The following is a 25,674-nucleotide window of genomic DNA, read 5'->3' as shown; positions in this document are numbered from 1 at the left end:
CGGCAACACCCTCCACCGGGAGGCACTTCATCCACCCCTGCACTCACCGTTCTTCCGTTCCATCCAATCAGCCATGTCATGCCGTGCCCGTCTTAATCACCAGCATGAGTAGTGCGACGATGGTCCTGGGTTCGCCTCGAGCAGCTTCTGGAGCTCAAACAAACCAACCGTCAGTCTGCACCACTTGCCGCATTTATTGCCAATGAACCAGTTGTCTTCAACATCCCCGTGTCTCGTCACATGTCGATCTTTCTGATCTCTTCTCTAATTTATACGACACGAATGAAAGGAGAACAACACCAAGCAGACTTCCCTAAATTTGACCCACTTTTGGTACAATGTACCACTTTCGTCCACTAGTTCCGATTACTTTCTGCTCAGTCTCTCTCCGTCGCGGATTGTTGCCATGCTGCGCTCCGAGGCCTTCCGCTCCGACCGCGGGCTGGGCAAAGTGGCGCTGGCGGCCTTCGGGCTGGGCGTGTTCATGACGGCGCACGCGGCGCTGCTGCTCTACACGGAGCTGGTGGCGCTCAACGGCGACGTGGGGGACGCCACGGCCGCCGCGCGCTGGCGCTGCGTGGAGCAGTGGGGGCTCTACGCGCTGGCGCTGGGCTTCTTCCACCTCATGGAGTTCCTCCTCACGGCCGCGTACCGACCCGCCAATGTCAGTTACGAGTGTAAGTTACGTTACGAACCGGCGGCGGCAACACCTTAACCCATCGGCAACATTGCACTTGCATTTGCACTTGCACTCGCTAGTTGCCGTTCGAAAAGTTTTCCTTAATTTACCGTAACTATTGCTGTTGCTGTTGCCATTGCAGCGTTCCTGCTTAACCACAGTCGGGAGTACCACTTGGCGGTGCTGTTCAGCTGCGTGGAGTTCTGGCTGGAGCTGTACTTCGTGCCCGAGTGGAAGTTGCACGCTCTGGTCCGCCCCGTGGGGATCTCACTCGTGGTGGTGGGCCAGTTCTTCCGGATCTCGGCCATGAGCACGGCTGCCAGCAACTTCTCGCACCGGATTGAATATCTAAAGAGGAAGGAGCACAAGCTGGTTATGCACGGAGTGTACCGCTTCATCCGCCACCCGAGCTACTTGGGCTGGTTCTGGTGGATCGTGGGCAGCCAGATCCTGCTGGGCAACCCGCTGTGCGCCGTGGGCTACTCGTTCGTGTCCTGGAGCTTCTTCCACGACCGCATCCCGTGCGTTGCCTTTGGTTCCTTTTGTTATGGCGGAGTAGTAGGGTTTTAACGTTTTTTTTTTCATATCGCTGTGGTAGGTATGAGGAGCAGTTGCTGCTCGCTTTCTTCCCGGACGAGTACCCGGCGTACAAGGCGCGCACTATTAGCGGCATCCCATTTGTATGAGAAGACGAGCAGCGTGGTGACGTTGCGAAAATCTTCCTGGGCAAAAAAGAATAGGACGGATGGACAGATTAGAGGCCAAACTACAAAAATGGTCGACGATGCGTGCGCATTTTCTTCATTTCTTGGCCTTGCTCTTCTTTTTCTTCTTGTTCTTGCTTTTGGACGCGTCCGACTCGGAATCTCCAGACTGTGAAGCAGACGAAGACTTTGCTACCGGCAACTGCAAGCCTGTTTGCACTGCAAAACTCTGTTGTTAGAACCTCAATTTCACATCGCCATGAAGCAAAAACATAAAACTACGCACCGTAGTCGTGGTCGATGTTGCCCACTGCTCCTTTCGCACTCCACTCCTTGGCCACAACGCTCAATCGGCCGCTATCACTGTACTCCAAGCCCGACACCAGCCTCATTTTACGCAACACCTCGTGCTCGAACATCGCCAGCACCGTCTCCATCCACTCCTGCAACTGCAAGGGGAAAGTTACCGCTGCCATTTCATCGGCCACAGTCACCGCACTTTCACCCTCGATGAGAGCGTCATCCACCAGCGTAACACAGTCGTTGGTAAATGACCGAAGATGACGCAGCAACTCTTGGTAGTCGCGCAGGACGTCGGTTAAGAACCCCCTGCTCTTCTCCAGAGCCAAAAAATGCTTTTGAAGCAACAGGCTCTGCGTGTTGCACGAGTAACTTAACACGCCCATCACGTCCGAGTTGCCGTCGACGTCATCATATTCGTTGCCACTGAAAGTTGCATTGCCAGTCTGCAACAGCGTCGGCACTCGCTGGCTCACGTTGGCGAGCGACGACAGCACCTGGGAGCCTTCGGACTCGAGGCGGGCGCTACGAGCGACCTGCGCCAGTCATTCAGAGATTGCAAAGGAAGGGGCAAAAAGCGAGGTTAGAGAGGCGTGGCCGCAACTGTGGATTAGCAAATCAGCGCAGTTAGAGAGGGGGTGGCTAACCTCGGCCGCGAAAAGCTTGTGCAGCTTTAGACACTTCTTGAGCGTGGTTGCCATCGCTCGGATGACCAAAGCGTAAATGTCTCCGCGTATTTCCGAATGTAGCCATCTTAAGACGTGACAGATGGCTGCAATCATGGCCGGATATAATATATCCAATATTATTGGAAACATCAAACTGTATCTTGGTCGTGGGTATTGCCCCCAATACTCAACACTTTTGCCCTGCACTCTCGTACTTAAGTAGCTAGATACTAGTATTTAGAACTTACGTCAATCCGAGTTCTTCTCTCGCACGCCGACTGTGATAGCTCTATCCACATTTACATTTCATTCTTCGATTCACCGTACCAAGCCGACTCCATCAAGTAACGAAGACGAACATGTCGTTCGCCAAAAGCCTGGTTATCGCTGCCGTCGTCCTGCTGGGCGTTACTCAAGTCAGCGCTGCTTCGAGAAACGTGAACCACTCACCATTCAACCGCGTGAACCCAGATCCCTCCTCGAGCAAGGTCGGCACATCCTGGGCTGGCAGGGAGTAGACGGTGTGAATCGCGAGGTAGACCAGTTATGGTATCGTGCCTATACCAGTTTCCTCAAAACTTTCCTGCACCAATTACAACCACAATGAATTGAGCAAAGTAATGAATCGATTGCTGGTATTTTCTATACTGGGTCCATTTCAGGGCGAGTTAGAGCTAATAAACTGAGAGAACCGTTTGCTCGAACGAAATCCCCGCCCCCAGCGCAGTCTCATATTATAGTCATGCCGTGAATTTGCAGCATGTTTCGAACCCACGCGTTCGAAAACATGATGCTGGATTGATACATGTCAACCGAATGATATTTCTGGCTCCTTCATCTTATTAAGAGTGCTTCTGATATGATTTACAAACGCACCTCTAGGATGCCTTGCAAGATCACTACTGCGAAAGCTCAGAGGAGACATGGTTGAGTGGTATCATTTTTTTAGAGAAACGTCGAGGGTCATTTCGTTAAACTTTTACATTTCCGGGGTATTTCATTAATTTTCCTAATTTTTAGAGAGAAAAAAAACTCATTTTACGACTACCCCCTCCCCCCGAAGTGGATCCAGGATGTACGCAACAATACATGTAGATGATGTTCTAGCTGAAGATAATTGACCTCGAAGGTATCCGGCCGTTCGAAACCTCCGATTGGAATATTTATTTTTGGCTAAATAATACCACGTATCTGTTACAATTACTGAAAACAAATCATTATTGTTCAGAGGTCATTACGGGGACAATTTTAGGACTTCGGCCAGGAGACAACGAAATCTCAGCGGTATTTCACCGCGGTCTTCATCAAGTAGGCGACTGCAAGTTTACAACCCAGCCGTCCAGTTAATCGGGAATGAATCTGTTACGCTTAAAAACGAATTGTTATTGCAATCCAACATTGACCCGTGTATACAGGTTCTTGAACACTCGTTGGTATGCGTTTCCCTACAGTGCTTCAGGTTGCAGCAATGGATTCGCCAACTGGAAGTGATTGTGGCCTGCTTCCGCAAACACTATATCGCGCCACGACGCAAGGCACAATAACCATTAGCTCATCGACGTAGAATGGCAGACGTTTAGACTCTCGAGGATTCGTGGATAGGCTGCAGTAGTCGCGGCAAGAAATGACGTCGGCAGTGCCGACTCGGCACGGCTGATATAGCAACCGCAGTTGGATAGGAAATTATCTGTATCTTGGTTCTCCTGTGTAGTCGCGCGTGCTCTATGTTGTATTCGAGTAGTTAAAGTAGTACGCTGTCGGATGTTGCTAACAAAACTCAGTTCTATTCGCGCACGTACTGACTGCATTTCCCCTTTACAGTAGAGTCCACCGACAACGGGGCTCTGAAGAACATCCCCCCTCCACACAAAACTCTTATTGCGCGAGGATTGTCTGTACGTAACATGCAGAGATCACACATGGAGACACGTTTTTGGTCCCCGTCGCTATGTTGTACAGGCGCTTTGTGAGCACCACTGGTGTTGAGCGCCGATACCATTCAATTGGTGGTGCCCCACGCGTAGAGTGCTAGTAGACACGTGAGCTTTGCTGCACTGTGCGGTGGTACCTCCCAGGAGGTTTCATTCTTCAATTCGCCTTATCAAGCCGACTACCCCAAGTAAAGCATGCAGTTCTTCAAGGCTCTCATCGTCGCCGCCGTCGTCGTCGTGATGGGAATGACTCAGGTCGTTGACGCCAGGGTTGGAAACCGCGGCCACAATGACCGCATGACCCCGCAGAAGTAAAGCTTGCCGTCCTCCAAGATCCTGTGCGTGCTCTTCGTTCCAAGCGTGACTCGCGGACTCAATCATTAAGTCGTGCTGGTGTTAGGCTGTCCACGCCGAAATGCGTCGCCGGCGCCTGTTTTCCCGCAACAACAAGCTTAGGCGCAGCGGGTGACACAACCCTTGAAAAGCTAAGTACCAAAAGTGTATTGTGTTCATCCACGTGCTCGCATTTCCTCTGTGGTGTTGGTGGCATTGGTTTCATTGCGCAATGGCACTATCTAGTTTTGTACTCTCGATAGCAGCTCCAGTGCTGCAACTGTATTTTGGTACACCAAAATGAACTAGCCTGTAAAAACAGTCGGCAAAACCACTAAAAACAGCACGAAGACTTACTGACCACTGCGTTGCGCGAGGGTCTCCAGTAATCTCCAACTTGAGTACGGGCAAAATGTCGGTGCCCCTGTCAATGGTAAGCCGAGAGACAACACAACCTGCCAAACCCCAGAAGAGACGCCGGCAGAAACAGGAGCTGGAGTATCTGCGCCTAGTGGTGAAAGATTTGGAGGAACAGATCACACAACTCCAAGCCAAACAACCGACTGGCAAAACTGAAGGTTTGTCGTTCTGGAAGGGGGTCGCTGAGTACCAAAAGCTGGAGAGAACTCGGGCGGAGGAGGAGAACCGGGGGCTGCGGGCGTCGCTGGAGAAGCAGAATCAACTGATCACCGAGATGGAACAGTTGAGGCAAAAAGAGGAGGCGCTGACGGCAGAGCGCAACAATACTATACCTGACACGGTGGTGAGACTGACCGATGACGAAATCTTCGCAGACCAGTTGGCTCACTTAGAACGAGCCCATCTTGATGTGGACGAAGTATTTGCCGTACCGGACTTCACGGATCGAGCCGCTTCATTCTGCAATTTGCATTTGATGGAGGACTCAAAGTCAGACGCTGGGGTCACATTCGTGTCCAAAACGAGCTCGTTGCTTCCTTTTGACGTTCAATTGACGGAGAAGGCAGTCTGGTGCGCTTTTGCCGAGGAGGGTCCTAAGAAAATGAGCTACTTCATTGATGAACGGACTGTGACAGAGGATCTGGTGGCTCGCTCGTATGGTATCAAGTATGACGCGGGCTCATTCCGAATGAACGTGCTGGGTAAACAGACTTATCGGAAGTACGTGGCCGACGACTGCGTCGTTATCATGTGGAAGTCGCACACGGAGCCCGTAGAAATTAACATAACAAAGCTGAGCGGATTGCAGTGCACTCAGATAGGATGGATAGTCCTCCGTGATATTAACCTTGCGTCTAAGGACCAGCAGACGGATACGTCGTTGTCATTGGTATCGACGTCGCTGCAGTCATACTGTAAAATGACGCTAGACCTGAAGGATGTTACTGGCGGCGGAGAGCAACAGGCCAGGGAGTTCACCAACTTTGTGATAAGCGCACACGATGTAATAATGGAGTTATGCAGGAAAATGCTCAATGAAGTACTCATAGAGAAATGGCTCAACAGCATAATACTCTGAATATTGCAACATGTATAATATGAAGAGTGAATGAATAAAATGATAAACCGGAACACAACTTTGACCGCATATTCAGAAAAGGTGTGGCTGTGTGTTTCATCAGGGACATCGAACTCGTACAGAACGGCAATGATGCGATGTAGAGCTTACTGCTTTTCTCTGTGGTGTGAAATGTTTTGGGTAACCTCTCTCCTTCGATCCAGCGTTGCACCATGTGCAGCGGAACCCAATGCAATACAGAAAAATATGAAGCAAACCAGTTGTCCTTGTTCATGGGATTTTTTGGTGCCTTCGCTCAATTTAGTGGCTCTGATGTCTCCAGGTACATTCTCGCTTTAAACGTAACTTCCTTCTGGAGTGTTTATTTTATTCAACATCTCCGCTCGAATATAGTAATCTCATCGCAACGAACGTATAAATACTTGCCATCTTTTCTACTGCTCGACATTTGTCATCTCATTCAGTTTGGAGCTGTGGCTACACGTCCATCCTTGAAGAACTCGATGCCATCCCTGCACCCGTCCTTAGTCAAGCCGAAGAAGAACTCTCCCATCCCTGGACAGGAATTACCTGGAGCCTCGAAGAAGCTCAATGTTGAATCAGTTCTGATACAGTTACTTCTTGCCTCGGCAGTCTGTGTGTGCCTGTCGTGGACTCTCTGGCTTATGGCTCTAAATGTCAAACCCAATGCCACCGTGAACAAGCTGATGAATACTGAAAACTTTGACAATGGCGTGTTCTGGATGGTAGTAGACCCGTCATCCACGATGCTTGGTCTCGCCATGTCTGGTTTCTCGGTTGTCGTGCTCGGTTATCTGACGATACTGGTTAGAATAGTGTTTACGAGGACTCCTGTGCACCCAGGCTTAACATCGTTGCTTCAAAAGGGTTCAGTAAAGGAAGCCATCATGAAAGTTAAATCAGCACAGAATAGTGTTAGTGATAAACTGACATCTTTACTTGCTGATCACATCCGAAGAAACTTCGTACGTAGCATGCCTACATACGTTTTTACAATCCTGACTAACATTTTATGCTGTTTAATTAATGCAGAATCTTGGCATGAAGTTCACGGAGTTGATTCTTCAAGCATTTTTGCTGTACCAAATGCTCGAGTCTGGTACCCCTGTAGTGCTCGTTATTGTATTCACTGCAGTAATTATCTGCAATACGATGTTCTGTGCGGTGGTTATGCTGACTTCCTTCGAGAACACTCGACTAATCGAGGCTCTATGTGATACACTGTACGTTTCCCTACCTTCGAGCAATATTAGCTTCGTATTAATCTCCTTTATGTCTTGTTTCAGATTCAGTTTGCACATTGCTATCGGGCTTCCTATAATTTCACTCCTGTACTGTGTCCTCTCCTTCACTTTCGATCATGCAAAGTATGCCATTAATTTGGACACTTTCCCACCTGGCTGGCTAGAGCAAAGTGCAAGTATGATAGCAAATCCCGTGCAGACGGCTATCATCTACAAAGTTCTCAAATCGCTGCGCATTACGTCCGTATGGGAATTCTTCACCCACGTCGGTGTGCACATAATGCTTTGCTTCCAGTTCCATCGCACTGTGGGTATTGCCAAGAACCCGTTGAAACAACGTGGTAGCGGCTACCCAAAGCGGCAGTATCGAGGTCCCGCTTTATTGGGTATTTTCGTTGCGTTACTGGTAGCTTTTGTCGAGGAGAGTGTGCGGACAGCCGCCATTGCGTGCCAGCCGCATCCGGAATGTGCTGTCAACGTCCACCGATGGGTGATTATCAAGAAAGGTTCATTGGTACAGTGTCCGTGTTTGATCCTCATCGATCGCGAAGTCGCTCCGAAAACCTACGCTGAGTGGAACATCCCGCACAACGTGACCGATAAAGTTGCCCAGTTGGCCGCTACGGGAGACCTCGAGGGACTTGAGCTGCTTAATCGCTACCTTCCGATGTTCCCCGAGGAGCTCCGACGCTGCACCAAACTAAAGCGCTTGTACGGTATTTTCCAAAACTACTAGGTTTCATCTTACGGTATAGTGACACGATCCTGATCTTTGTTTGAACAGGTCTCTAGGATATACAAACACCCAAGTGATGCCGTCTTGGATCGGTGAGCTCACTGAGCTGGAATTCTTGTACGTTATCCGCACTTTGATATATGAAATCTTGCTTCTCCTTACCGTTATATCAACAACAACACAGGAACATCGAGAGCAAAGACAACAGCCCAGTCGTATTCATGCCCGATAGCATGTTTGACGACATGGGGTCACTCGCCTTTATGCATCTCGCGGGGTTCATCACCACGAAGCGTCTTCCTTCTTTTCATGGCCTGGTTCACCTGAAGTCGCTAACGTTGGCTGCTTTTCTTTTACTGGAAGAGATCCCAACATTCGACAACCTGCGCAACCTCGAGCGTCTCGTTCTGTCCATTTTACCATCAATTGACTCCCTGCCGGACTTTGCGCCTCTGGAGAGACTCGTGTCTTTTGCCGTGGCCGACCGAGGTGCTTGGTGCTGCAACGGGTTTCTCGGCACGTGCAACCTGAAGGACCCCAAGTGTGGTGTTCATCCGCTTTGGCAGACCCCAGCAGCAACGTGCTTGGCCACGAATGGCAAGGAAAATATCGCAACTGCAGCTACACTTGCAGTGGTAAAAAAGTTTTCGGCGTTTGTGTGTGGAGACGTGCTTCGGCCTGGTATGCTGGAGACTCCACCCACCCCAGACGCCATGGGCGTTTGCGACGGAACCATGTACAAGCAGTGCGAAGGGCCTGGTGGCAAGGAAGCCATGTGCTTTAATACCCGTTCCATGGGGATCGCGTGCACGGCATCGCCGTTTCCCATCATGATGCGACGCAAGCAAATCGCTCAGGGTGTGGGAGACGCATGCGATCCGGTTGTCGAGGCCTGGCTTGGATGCAAATAGTTTACTTACTACCTCAGTAAAAGCATCAAGCACGTTGTACATGTAATGTACCAAACAAAAGGTCCGATTTGGCAGCAGGCATTCAGTTTACGCGCTCATGTTGTCCCTGGGCAACTGACGATGCTGATGAATAGCAGCAGTTCAGCTAGTATTGATGTCCGAGGCAAAAAAAAATTGTGCAATACAATAAATAGTCAGTTTTTCAATAGATTTTTTATTATTGGACTGAGCTCATCTCAATACAATACAAAATTAACCCAATTATTTGCAATAAAGTGTTGACCCGCCCCCCACTGGCAAATACCGGTTCCAGTGTGAGGCCAGGGTCGTTCAATACTACACACGCAGACGGAGAATATAGATGCTGGGAAATATACGTGGACGGTAATTGCTAGACAGCTATCACGCCGTCGGAATCACTCCAGTATGCGCCAACAAATCGGCAGTTCCAAAAGATTGAGCCTTCTCTCTCGAAAATTGCGATCTCAGAGCCGTAGATTCCGTCCGCTTGAGCTGTGGTGCATCTCCACCAGTGGTGACTGACGCAGTGCATCCACTGCGCGGTGGCTGGGTGGTGCGGTGACACCGTCTTTTGCCTCATTGTCCGATACAGGCATGGCACCCCTTCGAGGAGCCGAAGTCGCGTTGGGCTCTGCTTCGTCGCTGCAGTCGTCGCGGCACGTCGGTTGCAGAGCTCTGGATGCTTTGGAGTCGTCCGCAGGTGCTACCGGGTAATCCAGTACCGCTCCGCGTCTAGACTGGCCCCGCATTGGTCTCCACGAACTAGCCGATCCGCAACAAACGGGCGACTGCTCACCCAACTTGGCGTGGAGGCTGCTTGATGTGATCTACCAGGCTTCGAGCGCATTCCGGTTAGCGAAGCCACTGCCTCCGCCTTGACATGCATCTAGACATTGCCATTGCAGTGACACCGCTCACAGCCTCGCTAGGATAACCAGTAGGAAGCAACCGGCCGGGTACTTGACGCACTTCATCAACCCAGCCACGGCAGCAGCGGTTCTATTTCACAAATCTTTAAGATGGTCTTTCCATATCGCAAGTAGGCAGTGACTGCCGCGACCTAAACTGCGCGTTGCGCTTGTCGTTGAGGTGGTGCTTTGAATGTGGCTTTTGCTCTGGATAAAACTAAGGTTGAGTCAGATTCACCGCGAACGTTTTGTCCAGTTATAATTTCAATTATACAATAGTTTACCGCAAACTTTTTTGTTCAGTTATAATTTCAATTATACGTTTATATTATCAATTAAAATTATTGAATCACTATTTAGCGAATAATGGAAATTGTCTTGAACAAAACTATTTTGTCAAATTAAGGCAATTCCCAGCGGTGCGCTCGTGGGTCGGGCTCGATCACGTTCCGGCGGCGAACGTGATCGAACAGTCGAAGTTAGCAAGAATTGCTCACTTGCTAAAATTAGCTCAGGTGAGCAATACTGAAAAATATCCCCTCTGGAAATTGCTTGGCTCGAGATCGCAGCGAAGACTTGCAGTGGGCTAGTCACCAGCAGCAGCAGCTTCGGCGTAATTGAAACCACCCGCTCGTCGCTTGTGAAGGCGAAGGGGAGTACGCCGTGCAATAGCAGCATGACAACTGAGGCAACGAGAGCGCACACCGAGCTTAAACCCAACGCAAGCTTCGCTGTGTGCCAGGCGCGTGCCGGGTCATTAGCACCCAGAGCGTTACCGACCCGGACGGACCCCGCACTGGTTTCGTGCTGAAGGAAGGGTTCCTCGGCCGGCAGAGCGCGCTGTCGGTGAGAGACGCCCTGACGGAGCTGGCGCAGAGCGAGGCGTTCCACGAGGCAAAGGTTGTCGCCGGCGGACGGGGAAAAGGGCGCGAGTCCTGCAGTTCTGCGTCTTCGCAGACAACAGGTGGAGGCACTGGTGCACGGACTCAAGAAGGTGTCGCCGGAGCTGGATTTGCGCAATGTGGTGCCGACACAGTTCGCTATCTTCGTACGTAGCACTGCAAAATTTGGACTAGCTGGTTTATTTGTTTTTTTTCTTTTGCTGACTTAGGTTGTCGTGTCCTTTACGCCAGGGGATGGTGCTAGGTTTGTCAAGCATTTGGAGACGTACTCGAACGCACAGCGAGATGAACGAGGCGCGATGTCCAAGGATGGGTTGGTCCGCCTCGTCACACGTGTGTATTACCTGCACGACGAGCGGGAACCTGACCACGGTGGAGAGCTTCGCGTTCATTTGGAGAATTCGAAACACTTGCCAGCAAGCCACTGGGAGTTCCCTCCCAAGCTTGATACGTTGATGGTATTTCGAAGTCTTGACGTCGAGCATGAAGTGCTGCAGACGTATCGTGAACGCAAGGCTGTGACGATTTGGTACTACGGTAAGGCGACGAAAGTGTCCGCAAGAAGCGCGGGTATAGCTGTCCCGCGCGCACTACTCTCGATCACAGGAGAACAGGCCGTTCATGCAAAGCAAGCTTCAATTTTCGTTGCAATTCCCAGTTATCGAGACTCGGAATGCAGACACACCGTCGACAACTTGCTAGCACAAGCGAGTTTTCCTTCCGTTGGCATTTGCCTGCAGGTGGACGACGACGAACGTATCTAGAGAAAAAAAATATGCAGCGTCTCAGGTCCGGGTGCATCGTAAATTATCGTGAAGCTGCTGGTTCGTGTGTGGCCCGTGCGCAGGCACAGCAACTGTCAGGATGAAGAGTATTATCTACAGATCGAAAGTCACATGCGTTTCCGTCCCGGATGGGACTGCTTCTTGATCAGTGAGCTCGAAAAGTGTTCATGAGCAAAGCCCATATTGACGACGTATCCGCTAGGTTAGGGCTCAGGCTCTAAAATAACCGCAACGCATGACGCATTTAGCAAGAGTTGAACAAAAATGACACCAAAAAAGCAGAAAACACATCCGAAGTGCTAAAATGTGGAGGCGAAAAATGTGCACACGACTCGTCTGGAAGGCTCCAGCTCCCAATAGAACCAACGCCCGGAGGTACCTTGTGCTAGCGCGGCCGCGTTGTGTGGATCTTCTCCACGTCCGCTTCCCGTTCACACCGTCTAGTTCGCGACTGCACGCACATCCGGTGTGGACCTCAGAGGTAGCACCCCCTGTCACCTCGCGCACCATTTGCAGCGCTCCTCTTGTTGCTGTTCATCACGCAGGAGGCAACGAATACTAGTCGGTACTTTCGGGACGTCACCGATTCCTCGCCCAGCTGGTGTAAAGCGTACTATATTGCGGACCTCTGGTTGATGTGAAGGACAAGGCTATCAACGGGAAAGTTGAAGCAGCGTCAACAAGGACTCGAACCGGCATATGTCAAAGGGACCTGAGCCTAGAAGTACACTCTCGTATTGCAGATGTCAACCGCCCTGAACCATTTCACCGCATCTTGGGCCTCAGTCTGAGGCCCTCAGTACCGCACTGCTCCATAGCAGGTAAAAGGTGTAGTTTTCAGTTCGAACCCCGCAATTACAAGCCGGGCCAGTTGGGCAAATGCTCCGCCAGGCTCTCCTCTTCCGTGACACGCTCGGTCTTAAATAATTCAATGAACTAGCCACAGCAAACAACAGCGTCAAGTTTGTCACGATCTAATAAAATAGTAACCAATAAAAATATGCACCTGCTGGTCCATCATGCGAGGCTTGGGCGCCGAGAAGCGGATGTACTCGTCGAAGATGGAGCTGAAGGCCCACCGCTGCACCTTGCGCAGCGACCCCACAAGACACCCGGTGCGATGCTAGCAGCAAAAAAAATAATCCAGTAAATATCCGGATAAAATATGTGGTTGTCCAATAGATTTTTCATCCCCGTCGTACCTTGCCCTTGTTGCAGTGGATGAGCATCGGGTGGTTGCGCTTGTCCAGCACGGCCTTGAGCGCGGCCACGATGCCGTCCTCGGGGATGTCCACGAAGGGCTCCTTGTTGCCCGGGACGCCGAACTGCAGCAGCTTGATGCCGTGCATCTTGTTGAACTCCGAGTTGGCCAGCGGATAATCCTCCAGCACCAGCGTGAGGATGGATTTTAGCCGCAGGGATTTTTTCAGGAACGCGAAGTTTTTCTTCTTGGGGAAGCCGCTGCGGTACAGGCCCTTCTCGATCATGGCGAAGTTCTCGGGCGGGATGAGCTCTTCGTACTCGGCGTCCTCCTCCTCCGCGGCCTTGACGGGGTCGCCCGTCAGTAGCGCCGTCGTCGCCACGCCCGCCATGCTTGGGGCTTTTAGCACGGATGATTGTTATTAGGGAGGGTGCAAAAATTCGGTTACAAAGAGCACGTCATTCTTCCAGAAAAGTGACGACGAGGAGCAAGATGAAGCAGCATTGGCCTGACGAGAGCTCGGTGCGAGGTATCGGATACATGTAGCTGATCTTATTTGCGCACCAGGCATGCTCTGTTCTATGGTATCAAGATGCGACGAGCTTTGTCTTCTTGTTCAATCAATTTTCTGTAAAAACAAATGCAAAATCAAGCACTAAGATGTGAAGAGAATGTTGTCGTAGTTAGTTGCCAATTCGGTACGCGTATCTACTTACAGTACACTGAAGTATAGTCAGGTTCGCGATGAAATCACGCGCAATATAATAAAACATTCTAGTGCTGTGTACTTCCAGCATCGTCGATCGAGTTTTCATTCATAACTATCAGTTGAAAAATTGCGCACTAGCAGAATCAGTGATGGCCAAAAATGTATTGCGGGTATTGGCATTTTGCAATACCAGTAGAAATACTTTATTGCAAGCGCTCTGGGGTATTGCAATACGTATTGCAGCGCCGCCGGATATTGCAGTACTTATTTTCAAACGATTCCGGAATCCCTTTTCAAGGTGATATCCAAAGGTCCAGCTGATTTACGCATCGAGCGCTTTTGGCGCGAACTGCGAGGCGTGTGGTCACGAGAGCTCGGCCTCCAAATTTGGGCGCGAACTCGTTAGCCGACATGGTATCCCAGGCGATGAAGGGGGGGGCAACGGCAGCAGCGACGCTAGTGTTGAGGGGTAGTATTGCAATAGTATTGCAAACAAACCAGGTATTGCAGTACTTACTGCAGGACCGGAGAGTAGTTGCAGTAGATATTGCGTGCTTTTTACTTTTTTACAATGCCCAGCAATGTATTTTTGGCCATCACTGAGCAGAATAGATGTCCAAAACTACCATTAATTGTGACCAAATGACTTTCCACCACGCAACTGCTGCGCATGTAGGGAGCTGCGATCACTACCAGTTCACCTGCAGCAGTGCACAGTATTGGGTGTAGTTAACGCAACATTTTTTTAATACGAGTTCACCTAGAGCGAGCAAAGTCATTCATTCCTAAACAGTAAGTCAGTGGGTATTTCTTAGGTCAAGCGAGACCAACACAGTCGAGGTTCTCGAGTGAATTGGGTCTCGAGTCGAGAACGCCGTGTTGTGCCATTCCCGTGGCCTTCACCAAAAGGTGTGGCCCGGCGTGGCGTGTCCAAACCTCAACTGGGCCTTCAACACGCGGCAGTCGCGGGGCGTTGAAGCTTGCAGGCTGTAGCTTGTTGTCATATCCTACTGCCGGGCGCTATGATATTGGCGCAAGCACGCCGGCCGCGGACTGACGAGCAGCGAGCGACGAGCGGCTGCACTTCAACGTGCGCTTCAACCAGCGGGGATCAGCAGGCTCTGTCCAGAACTCCTGGGCCAGCGGCGACGAAAGTGGACGCGGCGAAATCAGTATCCAGGCCGCGTGACGACCGACTGAAGGCGCCGCGCTGACCATCGATTCCCCCGCAGCAATCGTCTCCATGGCGAGGCGGCGGCAACGCTCCAATCCCAAGATCACCGTCGCCAGCCTCCCAGTCTGCTGCGCGTCGGCGGTGCGTGAGGCCCGGCCTTGGTGGTCAGCGCAAAGTCGCTGCGGCGGCGGTCCGATCATTACGATCAACGAAAGCCACATGACCTGTACGTACGTACGTGTATCGTTTGGCGGGAAGTCGGGCGCAGCCGTGGCCCACGGTTCGTCGGACGCAGCGTCGTGCATGCATGGCTCGGTTTTAGTCGGCGTATCCAGCGTCCAACTCGCGCGGATGCCGTTGCCGCGGATTTGCAGTAAGTTACGCTCGGCGTGAGTCAAAGGCCTGGAAGCTGCGAGTGCCCCAGGCGGCAGCGCGTCGGCTCGTGCAGCCTTCTCGCTGATGACCGGGCGTAGTGAGCGGAGTGCAGCCACCTCCGCAAGATTCCTGCCTCTCCTGATGGAGAGCGCGCGGTCTCACTCATCCGGGGAATGCGGACCCCTAGCGCCAGCATTATCGACCCGCAAGCAGTAGCCTGCGGCCAGCAATTGACCAGGCCAGCGACGACCTCTCTGGGCTGAGACCGAGCCACGCATGCGTGGCGATGCAACTCGGCGCCGTGTCTACTGCGTACATGTAGCAGCGATCTTTGCTTGGTTTGCGACGGCAGCGTGTTGATGTCCACCTGAAACGGGCCGCGCTAATCGCCAGACAGTGGGAGGCTCTTGCGCCGCGCGACGCGACTCGACTCTCGGCTCTCGAGCCGCAGGATCAGTTGCCGTTGCCGTTGCCTGTGCTGCTCGGGACAACAAGAGTGGAGCAAGCCCGTTGCACGCGGGGCGGCATGCCTGATGCCACGCTAAGGTTTCACGCGATAGCAGCCGCCGCCGAGCGGAGCAGTCTGCCGGGCGGCCGACGGTGGATAGGCCCCGCTGCGGCCATGGAGCGCCGTACGCCAGCGCTCGCTGGTCACAGCCGCCTTTGCCACCGAGCAGGGCGATGACGGGCGGGCCGCAGCCATGTTTGCTCGGTTGAATACGCTCCCGGCCAGCAGTGGCGCCAGCGTGGCACCACCTTCACGCCATCCACTGCCGAGCTCTCAGCAGCAGGCCAGAGCAGCACGGCCCTCGACTTGCTGCGAGTGCATGCCTCCCAGCCTGGCGCCAGTCGCAGCCAGGTAATCCGGCGCGGTTTACGCATGCTCGCTGGCCTGGGGGGGCTGACTGGCCTCCCTCCCTCCCTCTCCTCGAGCTCAAGCCGAGGCCGCCATCCTGACGCCAGCTATCACGCTGAGCGCTTCAAGCAGCGGCTGCGAGGTCCATGGGCGCCGAGGGAGATGGAGGAGAAGTGGCCGCCGCCGTCTCCGGCCTGGAGCCCGCGCGCGGCTGATTTCGGGGCGCCGTCCGCTTCAACTTGACCTCCTCGGCGCCGCGTCCTTGCGCGGGGCAGAAACGCAGCGCTCCGGGCCCTGTCGCTTTGGGCCCCACGCTCGCTTCAACCAGGCCGTCACCTCACTCTCGAATCTGCTCGGAGCGCCGCACCTCTATCGATCTGTCGGCCGGTCCTTCGATCACGCCGAAGCCGATCCGCCCCGCGCAAACGTAAAGCAAATCGCGGCCGCGCGTGCCTCAGAAAAGCAGCCTCCAGGCCGCCAACACTACACTACTACACTACAGTACTGAAGTCTCAGCTCCTGTTGTCATGGCCGCCGCCAAGCCCAAGGACGTGGCCCCGTTCCTCAAGAGCCTGCGCCAGATCCTGGACACGGAGGACCCGCGCATCCTGCGCTGGACGCCCGACGGCAAGGCCTTCGAGATCCACGATATGGCCGCCATGATGCAGCTCGTGCTGCCCAAGTACTTCAAGCACCGCAAGTACACGAGCTTCCAGCGGCAACTCAACTACTTCAACTTCCGCAAGTGGACCAAGTCCAAGGCCGTCGTGTGCACCTTCTCCAACCAGTTCTTCCAGCGCGACGAGCCCGCGCTGGCCTGGCGCATCACGCGCAAGAAGGCGCTGCACTCGGCCGGCACCGAGAAGCCCGAGAAGGAGAAGGCCACGAGGCAGAAGGCGGCGCCCAAGCCCAAGCCCATCGTCATCAAGCTGCCGGCGGGCGAGGCCAGCAGCCCCGCGTCCTTCCCGTCCCCCACGGACGCGCTGTCGCTGGACCTGAGCAGCGTGTACGGCGAGGTGGCGGAGATCCGCTTCCACGAGCCCTCGGCCAGCGCGGACGACGCATCGCTGGACTGGGTGGATGCGCTGTACTCGTCGCTGGAGCCGCTGCTGGACAACGCGGCGTACCCATCCTTCCACGACCACGCGTTCGACTACGCGCAGCTCTGACGCGCGCTACACGCAGCCCAGTTTTGAGTCCATGTGGAGCGTCAAGTGAGACTATTTTATTCGGGGTTTTAAATACAGCAACCTTTTTGTATCCTAGATTGCTTGATTGCTTGCTTGCTTGCCTCCCTCTGCGTGCTGGAGAGTCTCACCGATACGCTACGGGTTCTTGAAGCATAGGACAGCTACCGTAGCTGTCCTATGCAGCCGCGGTGAATGGCAAAAAGTTCGGGGAGGTACCTGCATGTACATTTGACCTTGACGCACCCTGGCGACAATCCAGCATGGGCCGGGCGCCTCTCAGCGCATGCGAATGCTTGAGGCTTTGCAGCGCGAGCCAAGCCCGCTCCACGATGGGTCGGAGCCTCTATCGTCCGCCGAAAAGCATCAGCTCGCCATCGGCGGCGCCGTGACCCCGTCAAGTGTTGAAGTGTTGCACCGCGCGACTCAGGGATGACTCAGACGTGGCGATATATGACACTCACACGGGGGGATATAGTGACGGTCTCAGCCCGCCGCGTCTCTGCTGCGTGACTTGCTTCAGCCTCACTGCCCCTTGATCATAATCAGCAACCCGAGTGGGCAGCCGCAGGCAAGCCTCGCACGCGTGCGCAACTTCGGGGGCGTTGAAGGCCAGCAGCTGCAGTGGCTTGTATGTACAGTACAGTATGTGCCCGCCCCTCGTGGCACGAGTTAACTCGGCCTGTGTATGTGGCGGTCGTCCCACGGTGGCGGACGATACACGTGTATTAGCCGTCACCTCGTGTCAAACAGCGTAGACGAGGCTCGAGGCAAATCGAGCTGAAGACAACACGCTCCAGTGCTCGCCCGTTGCCCAGCGTGCATGCATTGCGCGCCTCGCCGCATCTGAGGATCCCGAGCCTATCCATGCCGGCGCTGGCTGGATTCCAGGACCAAGACCGCGATCTGTCGCGCGGGGTCAGACAGACAGGATGGAGCATGGAGACCGCCACCTCAGCGGTGGCGCCCCGCCTGATGGCGTTAGTACCGCCGGCCGCTGGGGGGACTCAACAAAAAGCTCAGGGCCGATTCGTAGGACATCACTGTCTGTTGTGCGTACGTGTAGTAGTATATTTTACATGTACCTTTACGGATGTAGTAAGACGCTCCTCTCTCCTTGCTATTAGCTAGAAGACGCCGGGGTACTGTACCAGCGCGGCAGCCTTGCCGCGTCGGTGGAGTCTGTAGTGTAAAACGATTGGGGGCGATGTCGCTCGCTCGCTCACTGCCGCCGTTAAATAGGAAAATTACAGCCGCCTACAGCGAGAGCAGCTTCGACGGCATGAAGCAGTCGGCCATGCTCGAGTCGTTCTCGAGCAGGTCCAGGTCTAGCTCCGGGTACAGCACGTCGATCCACGCGAGCGACGCGTCTTCGTCGAGCACCTTTGGCTCCGTCTTGAAGACCGTCGTTTGCACGGTCACCACGGGGTCAAGTTGTTTGGAGATCTGCGTCGGCACCACCAGCGGCTCATTGGCCACAGGAGTGGTGCTTGTGCTGCTGCGAGGCGACGAGTGCTTGGCCGGCGACAGCGCGCGCTTACGCGTGATGCGCCACGTCAAGGCCGGCTGGTCTCGCTGGAAGAACTGGTTGGAGAACGTGCACACGACGGCGCGCGACTTGGTCCACTTGCGGAAGTGGAAGTAGTTGAGCTGTCGCTGGAAGCTGGCGTACTTGCGGTGCTTGAAGTACTTGGGCAGCACGTAGCTCGTCATGGCGGCCATGTCGTGGATCTCGAAGGCCTGGCCGTCGGGCGTCCAGCGCAGGATGCGCGGGCTCTCGGTGTCGAGCATGAGGCGCAGGCTGCGCAGGAACGGCGCCACCTCCTTCACGGGGGTGCCGTCCGCGGGGTCCTGCGCGCGGGGATCCGGCTGCTTGGGTGCTGCTGCGCGTGACATGGTCCGATGTACGGGGTGGGACGAAAGTATCCGCAGGCCAGGTCAAGTCCTGAGTCACCCGTCCGCAATGGAGCGAGAGCCAATGCGGGCTGCGAGGCAAAAGTAAAAGTGAAGAGGAACCGCTAGCGCCTTGGCATCCCCGAGAGTGCTCTGGCCGCCAAGAGACATGGACCGACGCGCGCATCGCCGCATGACCGATTACGGCTGCACCCCGCAGCATCTGGAAAGCAGTGCAGGTCCGGAGCGGCCGCCGGTCTCTCGCAGGCGTGGTGGTTAAAAGAGATCGGTCCAGGTGCCAAGCGCCTTGATAGCGCGGCACGCTATAATACATGTATCCTGCGAGGGGTAGTCAGGGATGTTGACTGGCAGCTCCATAGTGCGCCGCAATGCCCCGAGCACCCCGCGTCACAGGACATGTCTCGAGGTCGGACGCCTGTATTGCATTCAGCTCGCAGCGAGATCAAGCTCTCTGCGTGATTGACACGTAGTCACTCGAGTCTACTAGCATGGCAGCGCACGTGTGCTTTTGCATGTACATTGTAGCAGACGAGAAGAATACTTGAGCGATACCCGTAATCGGCGGAGGTCTGACCGCCTGCCTTGCTCAGAATCTGAGCCAGCGCGGAGCGCTCTTGCGACCCCGGTGTCTGCTTCTCGGGTCCCTTGTGGCGACTCGCGACCGCGGTTGCGGCGCGCTCGGCTTGTCTTTCCCAAGGTGGCGTCGTCGTCGGCCGGGCCTCGTCTAGCTTGGGACCCAAGCACCGCTCGCTTGCTCGATCTCTGACCAGCCAAGAGACCCTGGGCCAGGACGCGCGTGCGCCAGCGTGGCACGAAGCTAACGACAAGCAGCGCAGAGACTGCGACGTCGGATTGATCCCTTCTCGGTGAGGCTCTCACGACCACTAACTTCTGCTGGTGATTCGGGCGACTCAAGTGGCGCCATGCTATGGAGCCTCCGCTGGAGAAGGATATCGGGGACCCTAGAGGTCAAAGGTCCGGCAGGTGATGCACGCTACGCTGGACAGGTCCAGGGCAGCGCAAAGCACGGCGACACCCGTAAACACGATGGTGCTGTACGTACATCCATGCACACGCGCAGCGGAGCCAGCAAGCCATGTTGGCAACAACAACAGGCAGGCAGGAATGACTGAGCTCATCGCAGCCCTTGACTTGGGAGCCACTGCGCGCTGGGAACTGGGAAGCAAATCCGTCCTGGAGTACAAAAACGGATGATGTGTAATGCGGCGTGCATACAGATGGGGGACGATCACTTATGGCCATGTCGGTGCAGCGTGAACAAGGGCAAGTCCGTCACTTGCAGCGAGATGTCGCCATATGATGGAGACACTACAATTGTGAACATGTGGAGTGAGGCTCGATGCTCTCACGTGGACAGGCTCCGACTGTCCGTTTGATCCTCTTGCTCTCTCTGAAGCGTCCAGGAGTCGGCAGTATGCCGGAATGGCGTGGTTTCCCAGCATAGGCGTGCGAAGCTACCAACGGCCCCACCAAAAATCGCCAGTCTCCGACACGCTGTAGGAACGGGCTTGACGCCGCAGTCTTTCGGTGACTCGCTCTCAGTCAACCTTCTTGGAAGTCTTCGTACCTAATCAACGCCTCCAACGATTGGATAGTGCAAGGCTCGTTGCAACGAAAGCAAAATGGAGCCTGCAGTAATCCACAGCGACGACATGTGTGCATGCAGCAGCAGGTAGATACAGTATCCTTTCGGGAAGCGATGGAGGTGAAGAGTAGCAAACTTAGGGTTGATAGCAAAGCCAAACAAACGCGCTGAGGCAGTTCTTCAAGTCAAGTGGATGGATAGTCAGCAAACACTATGGCTTTCCATTAAACAGCTTGGTTCGCGGCGAGACAAATCAATATCGTGCATTGATGTACCTGGTAGTGAAGTTGAGTACAGCCCTCTAGAGCTTTACACTGATTGCAAACAGAGGGTTTGTGGCGACTGCTGCTAAGTGTTGCTAGTGCCACTAGTCGCAACACTAATATACCGCAAATATACAAAATTCTGGAGCAACATGAGCACGGGTGCACAAATTGACAGGCATGAAGCTTTCAGCCCCTACTGTCATGAAGATGACCGGAAAGAACGCGCAAGGGGCTATTTTTTTCGCGTGGATTGAGTCGTGCAGAAACGAACTCAGATGTGGAGTTGTTCCTAGCTCACAACCCGTAACGCAATGCGCAAGAGTTTATCAGCTGCCACAAGGATGCTTTGACTCCTAAAACGCTGAAGCAGTTGGGCATTGCTTGCTGGAGGACGATGGTTCGCACTTACTGCTGGAACAAGCAATCTGTGCTTCCGCGAAAAAAAATTTCGGTCGACCGAGCCTGAGAGGGATCAATCAATGTGATTGTAAGTGGATCGCCAGCGGGAAGGAGCGCTGTTTGGTTGTGCTGGGCGATATTTAGTGTCGATCCAATTAGTAGTAGAGTGCATGCATTCTCGGTGATGGCTTTCCTGCCTACTGTACGAGTCCGAAATATGACGATAAGAAGGTCATGCCTGAAGCCTAACAATCATAGCTACACCCCAAGCCTTGCTTACACAATGTCTTCCTCTAGATATGCTTCACGTCACGCTTTGCCGCCGAACCATCCGTGGAGCCCCGAGCATTTGGAGCGTGAGATATGACAATCCATTCAAGCAGGCAAGCAAGCAATGGCTTTCCCGAAAGGATGCCAAACAAAACGGGAAGAAAAACAATTCCGCCTGGGGTCGTACAGGCTGGTGCACCAACGTCGTTTGACGCATCGTGCCGATGACGACCGCAAGGGTGCGGTTGGCTTGCCATAATACATAATACCTGTACATGTGCTGTAACACGGTCCAAGTACGCCACCAGACACACCTTGAAGCTGATCGCCCAAAACAACGAGATGGCTTCATAGCCCAAAACAGTGTATTTTGGGATATGCTTTGGATTGGCTAGAGCAGTCTTTCTGAAACGAAGCGATATAATAAATATGCTACCGTGTGATTGGCCTGACGCGCAGCGCGTCACGATCCCACTCTCTGACCACCAACGCCACTTCATAAATCACGCCACCCCTCAACCGGCAACTGCAACGTCTCCAAAGTCTCTACAAGCCCAGAAAAGGCAACAGGATGGGCAAAGCCCGCAAAACTGCCCAAAAAAGGCAACAGGAAACCGCAAAACTGCAGACGAACGTCGCATCTTCAGCCGAGATTAAACCCGTCTCCATCCGCCGGCAAGCCGCAACATTGCAGCCTTCTGTCATTCTGCCGCTCCATGGGCTCCGATGCTGCTAGTGGCGACTAGATCGAGCCGCGTGACGCCCCATCTCTCCGACCGACGTCAATCAAGCGATGTTGAGTGCGTCTGCCAGTCTGTGTTGAAGTGACACTGACAGTGCCGCATGGAGACGCGTCTGTACCTATCGCAGCATCCTATTTACAACATTTATAGCCTGCAACCTCCATCTGGGTCTGCTGTCCCACTACTTTCAGCTAGTACTAAAATACGTCCACAACTTCACACTAGGGTCCGCCCAGACCTCAAGGGCTGCAAAGGCTACAGCAAAGTTATGAATAGACTGAAGACGGAGCCTAAGTTTGGCGTGATATGTCAGTCGCTTGGCTGAGTAAACGTGAGCGTGGACTCTCTTGACTCATTTTTCAAATACCAAGGCAGTAACACCTTGTAAACGAGAGAATTTACGAGCGTGGTAGCAAGTCGGCAAGGCGATGAAAATGTCGGTGCTCAAGTTTCAGCCAAAGAAGAAGAGCGCGAGCGTCAATCTTCACGGGAAACCCCTGAATGCCATCAAAGTTAAGGTGTCTGCGAAGATCAACGCGACCCACGAGCCCCCCAGTGGCAATGAAAAAATCACTGTCAACGTGGCCCCGAGAACGGGCCAGATCGTGAAACTCGGTGCCCTCTGAGTGCTGGTTGCGTCGGCCGTGTGCATCTCCTTGGGCTGGACAGTTTGGCCCATTATGTTGAACATTGCGCCGAACTACACGGTGAATCTCGTCGTGAGCGCGGAGACGTTCGATGATGTCTCGTTCTGGCGGATGATTGAGACTTGCGACGAGTTGGTGATAGCAATTAGTTTTGGTTTATTGACGTCGCTGTCTGCTACCTCGGAGTTCTTGTCAAATTGGTGGCGGGTCGACAAAGCGAGTATTTAGTACACCGGGTAAGCTTCCTTTGCAGCAATGAAATCTGCGCAAAATATTCGATAAATGTGGAGTGCTACGGTGGCGAAGAACAAAACAATCTCCGTAGGCGTCGAATTTGCTGCTTCTCTTGCCAACGAGGACAGCAACGAACGTGTTTCCCCTTTGCGATAAACTATGACAACTTATAGGACTGTTCGTTTCTCGTCGCAGAAATTACTCGTAAAATTTGGCGACTTGGTTTTGAATCGTCCTCCTTCACCAAATGCTCGAGGCAGGCTCACCCACGGCAGTGATCGTTGTATGCACTGTGATCGCCTCATGCAATGCTGTGTTTTGCGTGGTGATGATGTTTATCCAACACGAACGCGCGCCACTAGCCGACACTTTCATCGAATTATTATGTACGTTTCACTATATTTTGTCGCTCGAACAGCTTAAACCCGTGACCTTTGTCTGCACAGATTCGACTTCATAATTATCGTCGCTTGCCCCATGCCTACTGCTTCTTCATCTTCACTTTTGACTACGCCAAATCTGCAATCACTATAACGGTGTTTCCTCCTGGTTGGTTTGAGCGGAGTGCGAGTGCTATCGCTGATCCTGTTGAGATCGTTGTGATTCACAAGAATCTGAATTCGTTGTGTATCATGTCTGCGCTCGACTTCTTTTCGCGCATGGGTGTCAATATCACGCTCTGTTATTGACTGCGTCATGTCGTTGTCCTCATTCAATATCCAGCTGAGCAGAAGAGTAGCGTGTATCCGAAGCGCCATCCTATTGGCGCTGCCTTGCTTCTCTTGCATGCACTTCTTTTGTGTGTCTATGTGGAGGAGAGTGTACGAACATGAACATTAGCATGCCAGCCACATCTTCAATGTAATTACATGCGCGGAGGTGGATTAATTTGCAGAGTCGATCGCTGACGCAATGCCCATGCATGGCGATGATCGACCGCGATATCGCTCCAAAGACCGATGCTGAGTGGAAAACCCCAGCCGATGTGACGAACAAGTTCAACTCGCTGCAACGGGGGATTTACAAACGCTGAAGCTGACAAATCACTATCTGCCGGAACTTCCTGGCGAGCTTCGAGGATGCACAAATTTGAGGCATTTGTACGATTAACTCGCAATGCTTGAATCTTCAGTATTACTTACAGAACTGATGTATGTTTGATGTTTTTCCTGGATCACCTGAGTACACACACGAGCACTGCCGTTTTGAATCAAGACCTTTCGCGTTTAGAACTACTGAAGTTGTTTTTATTGTTCGCTCATAGCTACAGTGCACATATTCCATCGTTTTTATACTGAGTGATGCGGTGGTTATGATTCAGGCACTTGGAAAGCAAATTCACGAGCCCGATGTCCACTTACCCGATGATATTCTCGACGACATGCCCTCACTCACGTTTATACATTTCTCTGCCTTCACATCGATGACCAATTTGCCGTCGTTCGACGGTCTGACGAATCTCAAGTCAATCACGTTGGCCTGCCTGCTCTCGTTGGAAGAGCTCCCTCCATTCAACAACCTACGAAACCTCGAGCGACTAGTGCTGTCGTCGATGCCAGCCACGGACAGTCTGCCCGATCTCTCCCCAGTCGCCGATCCTCAAGTCATGCGCTGTAGCGGACCGAGGTGCGTGGTGCTGCAATGGATTCATAGGCGAGTGCGACCTAGAAGATTGCAAATGTAGCATCGGTCACCTTGCCTGGGGGACCCCCGCCGCGACTTGCTCGGCCTCGAACCGCACGGAGAAAGTGGCCACAGCGACAATGCTCGAATTGGTCAAGAGGTTTGTGTCGACAATTTACGGTCCGGTGCTCGAAGCTGGCGACTTAGAGGGCCCTCCGACGGAGGAGATCATGGCTCCGTGCAACGAGACATTGTACCGACAGTGTACACGATCCAACAATGCGGAGTCGATGTGCTATAACGCGTGCGAACCGGAAAATGAAGCGTGGTTGGGATGCAAATAGTGGATGGAGATTAGTCACCGCCGGGGATTATTGTCATAGTTGACTCAAGCACAAAGGCATTAACCAGGAGTTTCGCTCGCGTCCCCCTGTGTTCGTGGCTGTGATGGGAAACCCCCTCCGGCCTTCGGTTAACCCCGAGGACGACCCTCAGTTCTTTTTCTCAGACTGAGCAGCTTCGTTGTTGTGGGCACCAATGCACTACGCGGCGGTGAAGTTACAGCCAACGCAGGGAGACTATGAAGAGTGCAAAGTCTTTGAGGAAGAGCCTTTGAGCCCAAAATCTATGCTTGCATTATCTTCTGCATCTCCGAAAAAGGTTCATCCTGTTGATGAAGCTAGCAGCAGCGAGGAGCTGAGCAATGGGGTGAAATATCAAGCGACTCCAACTTCTACGTTAAAACAAAGTTTGCAAAGCGATGCTGCTACAAGGCCTGATCGCGACGGTAGCAACGGTTTGTCTCGGTTGGACCCTCTGGCTCATTCTC

At 53.2% G+C, this 25,674-nt stretch overlaps 6 protein-coding genes across 7 annotated transcripts; 3 read left to right on the top strand and 3 right to left on the bottom strand.

The window, feature by feature from the left end:
• Window positions 1–406: 406 nt before the first annotated feature.
• On the top strand, window positions 407–1,365 carry IUM83_09205 (Isoprenylcysteine carboxyl methyltransferase; the record flags this gene model as incomplete). Its single annotated transcript, XM_067933630.1, has 3 exons — window positions 407–677; window positions 822–1,200; window positions 1,278–1,365. 3 exons carry the CDS (start codon window positions 407–409, stop codon window positions 1,363–1,365), a joined length of 738 nt encoding a protein of 245 aa, XP_067799876.1.
• A 115-nt stretch (window positions 1,366–1,480) lies between these two features.
• Window positions 1,481–2,384, bottom strand: IUM83_09204 (uncharacterized protein; the record flags this gene model as incomplete). The annotated part of the gene is made up of 3 exons (XM_067933629.1): window positions 1,481–1,602; window positions 1,670–2,219; window positions 2,331–2,384. The coding sequence occupies 3 exons, from the start codon at window positions 2,382–2,384 to the stop codon at window positions 1,481–1,483; spliced, it is 726 nt and encodes a 241-aa protein (XP_067799877.1).
• A 2,643-nt stretch (window positions 2,385–5,027) lies between these two features.
• On the top strand, window positions 5,028–11,620 carry IUM83_09203 (c transferase; the record flags this gene model as incomplete). 2 transcript variants are annotated; one of them, XM_067933628.1, is made up of 4 exons in its annotated part: window positions 5,028–5,755; window positions 10,716–10,854; window positions 10,919–11,002; window positions 11,066–11,620. In XM_067933628.1, 4 exons carry the CDS (start codon window positions 5,028–5,030, stop codon window positions 11,618–11,620), a joined length of 1,506 nt encoding a protein of 501 aa, XP_067799844.1. The 2 variants fall into 2 exon arrangements, with proteins under 2 accessions (XP_067799844.1, XP_067799845.1); XM_067933627.1 differs by lacking the exons at window positions 5,028–5,755; window positions 10,716–10,854 and having other exon boundaries at window positions 10,856–11,002.
• An 876-nt stretch (window positions 11,621–12,496) lies between these two features.
• Window positions 12,497–13,233, bottom strand: IUM83_09202 (uncharacterized protein; the record flags this gene model as incomplete). Its single annotated transcript, XM_067933626.1, has 3 exons — window positions 12,497–12,577; window positions 12,648–12,764; window positions 12,844–13,233. 3 exons carry the CDS (start codon window positions 13,231–13,233, stop codon window positions 12,497–12,499), a joined length of 588 nt encoding a protein of 195 aa, XP_067799846.1.
• Window positions 13,234–16,483: 3,250 nt separating this feature from the next.
• Window positions 16,484–17,125, top strand: IUM83_09201 (HSF-type DNA-binding protein; the record flags this gene model as incomplete). The annotated part of the gene is made up of 1 exon (XM_067933625.1): window positions 16,484–17,125. The coding sequence occupies one exon, from the start codon at window positions 16,484–16,486 to the stop codon at window positions 17,123–17,125; it is 642 nt and encodes a 213-aa protein (XP_067799847.1).
• Window positions 17,126–18,400: 1,275 nt separating this feature from the next.
• Window positions 18,401–19,039, bottom strand: IUM83_09200 (putative HSF-type DNA-binding protein; the record flags this gene model as incomplete). Its single annotated transcript, XM_067933624.1, has 1 exon — window positions 18,401–19,039. One exon carries the CDS (start codon window positions 19,037–19,039, stop codon window positions 18,401–18,403), a length of 639 nt encoding a protein of 212 aa, XP_067799848.1.
• Between the last annotated feature and the right edge of the window lie 6,635 nt (window positions 19,040–25,674).

Source organism: Phytophthora cinnamomi (assembly GCF_018691715.1).
Source record: "Phytophthora cinnamomi strain GKB4 chromosome Unknown Contig3, whole genome shotgun sequence".
NCBI classification, from domain to species: domain Eukaryota; phylum Oomycota; class Peronosporomycetes; order Peronosporales; family Peronosporaceae; genus Phytophthora; species Phytophthora cinnamomi.
This window is presented reverse-complemented; position numbering and strand designations above follow the sequence as displayed.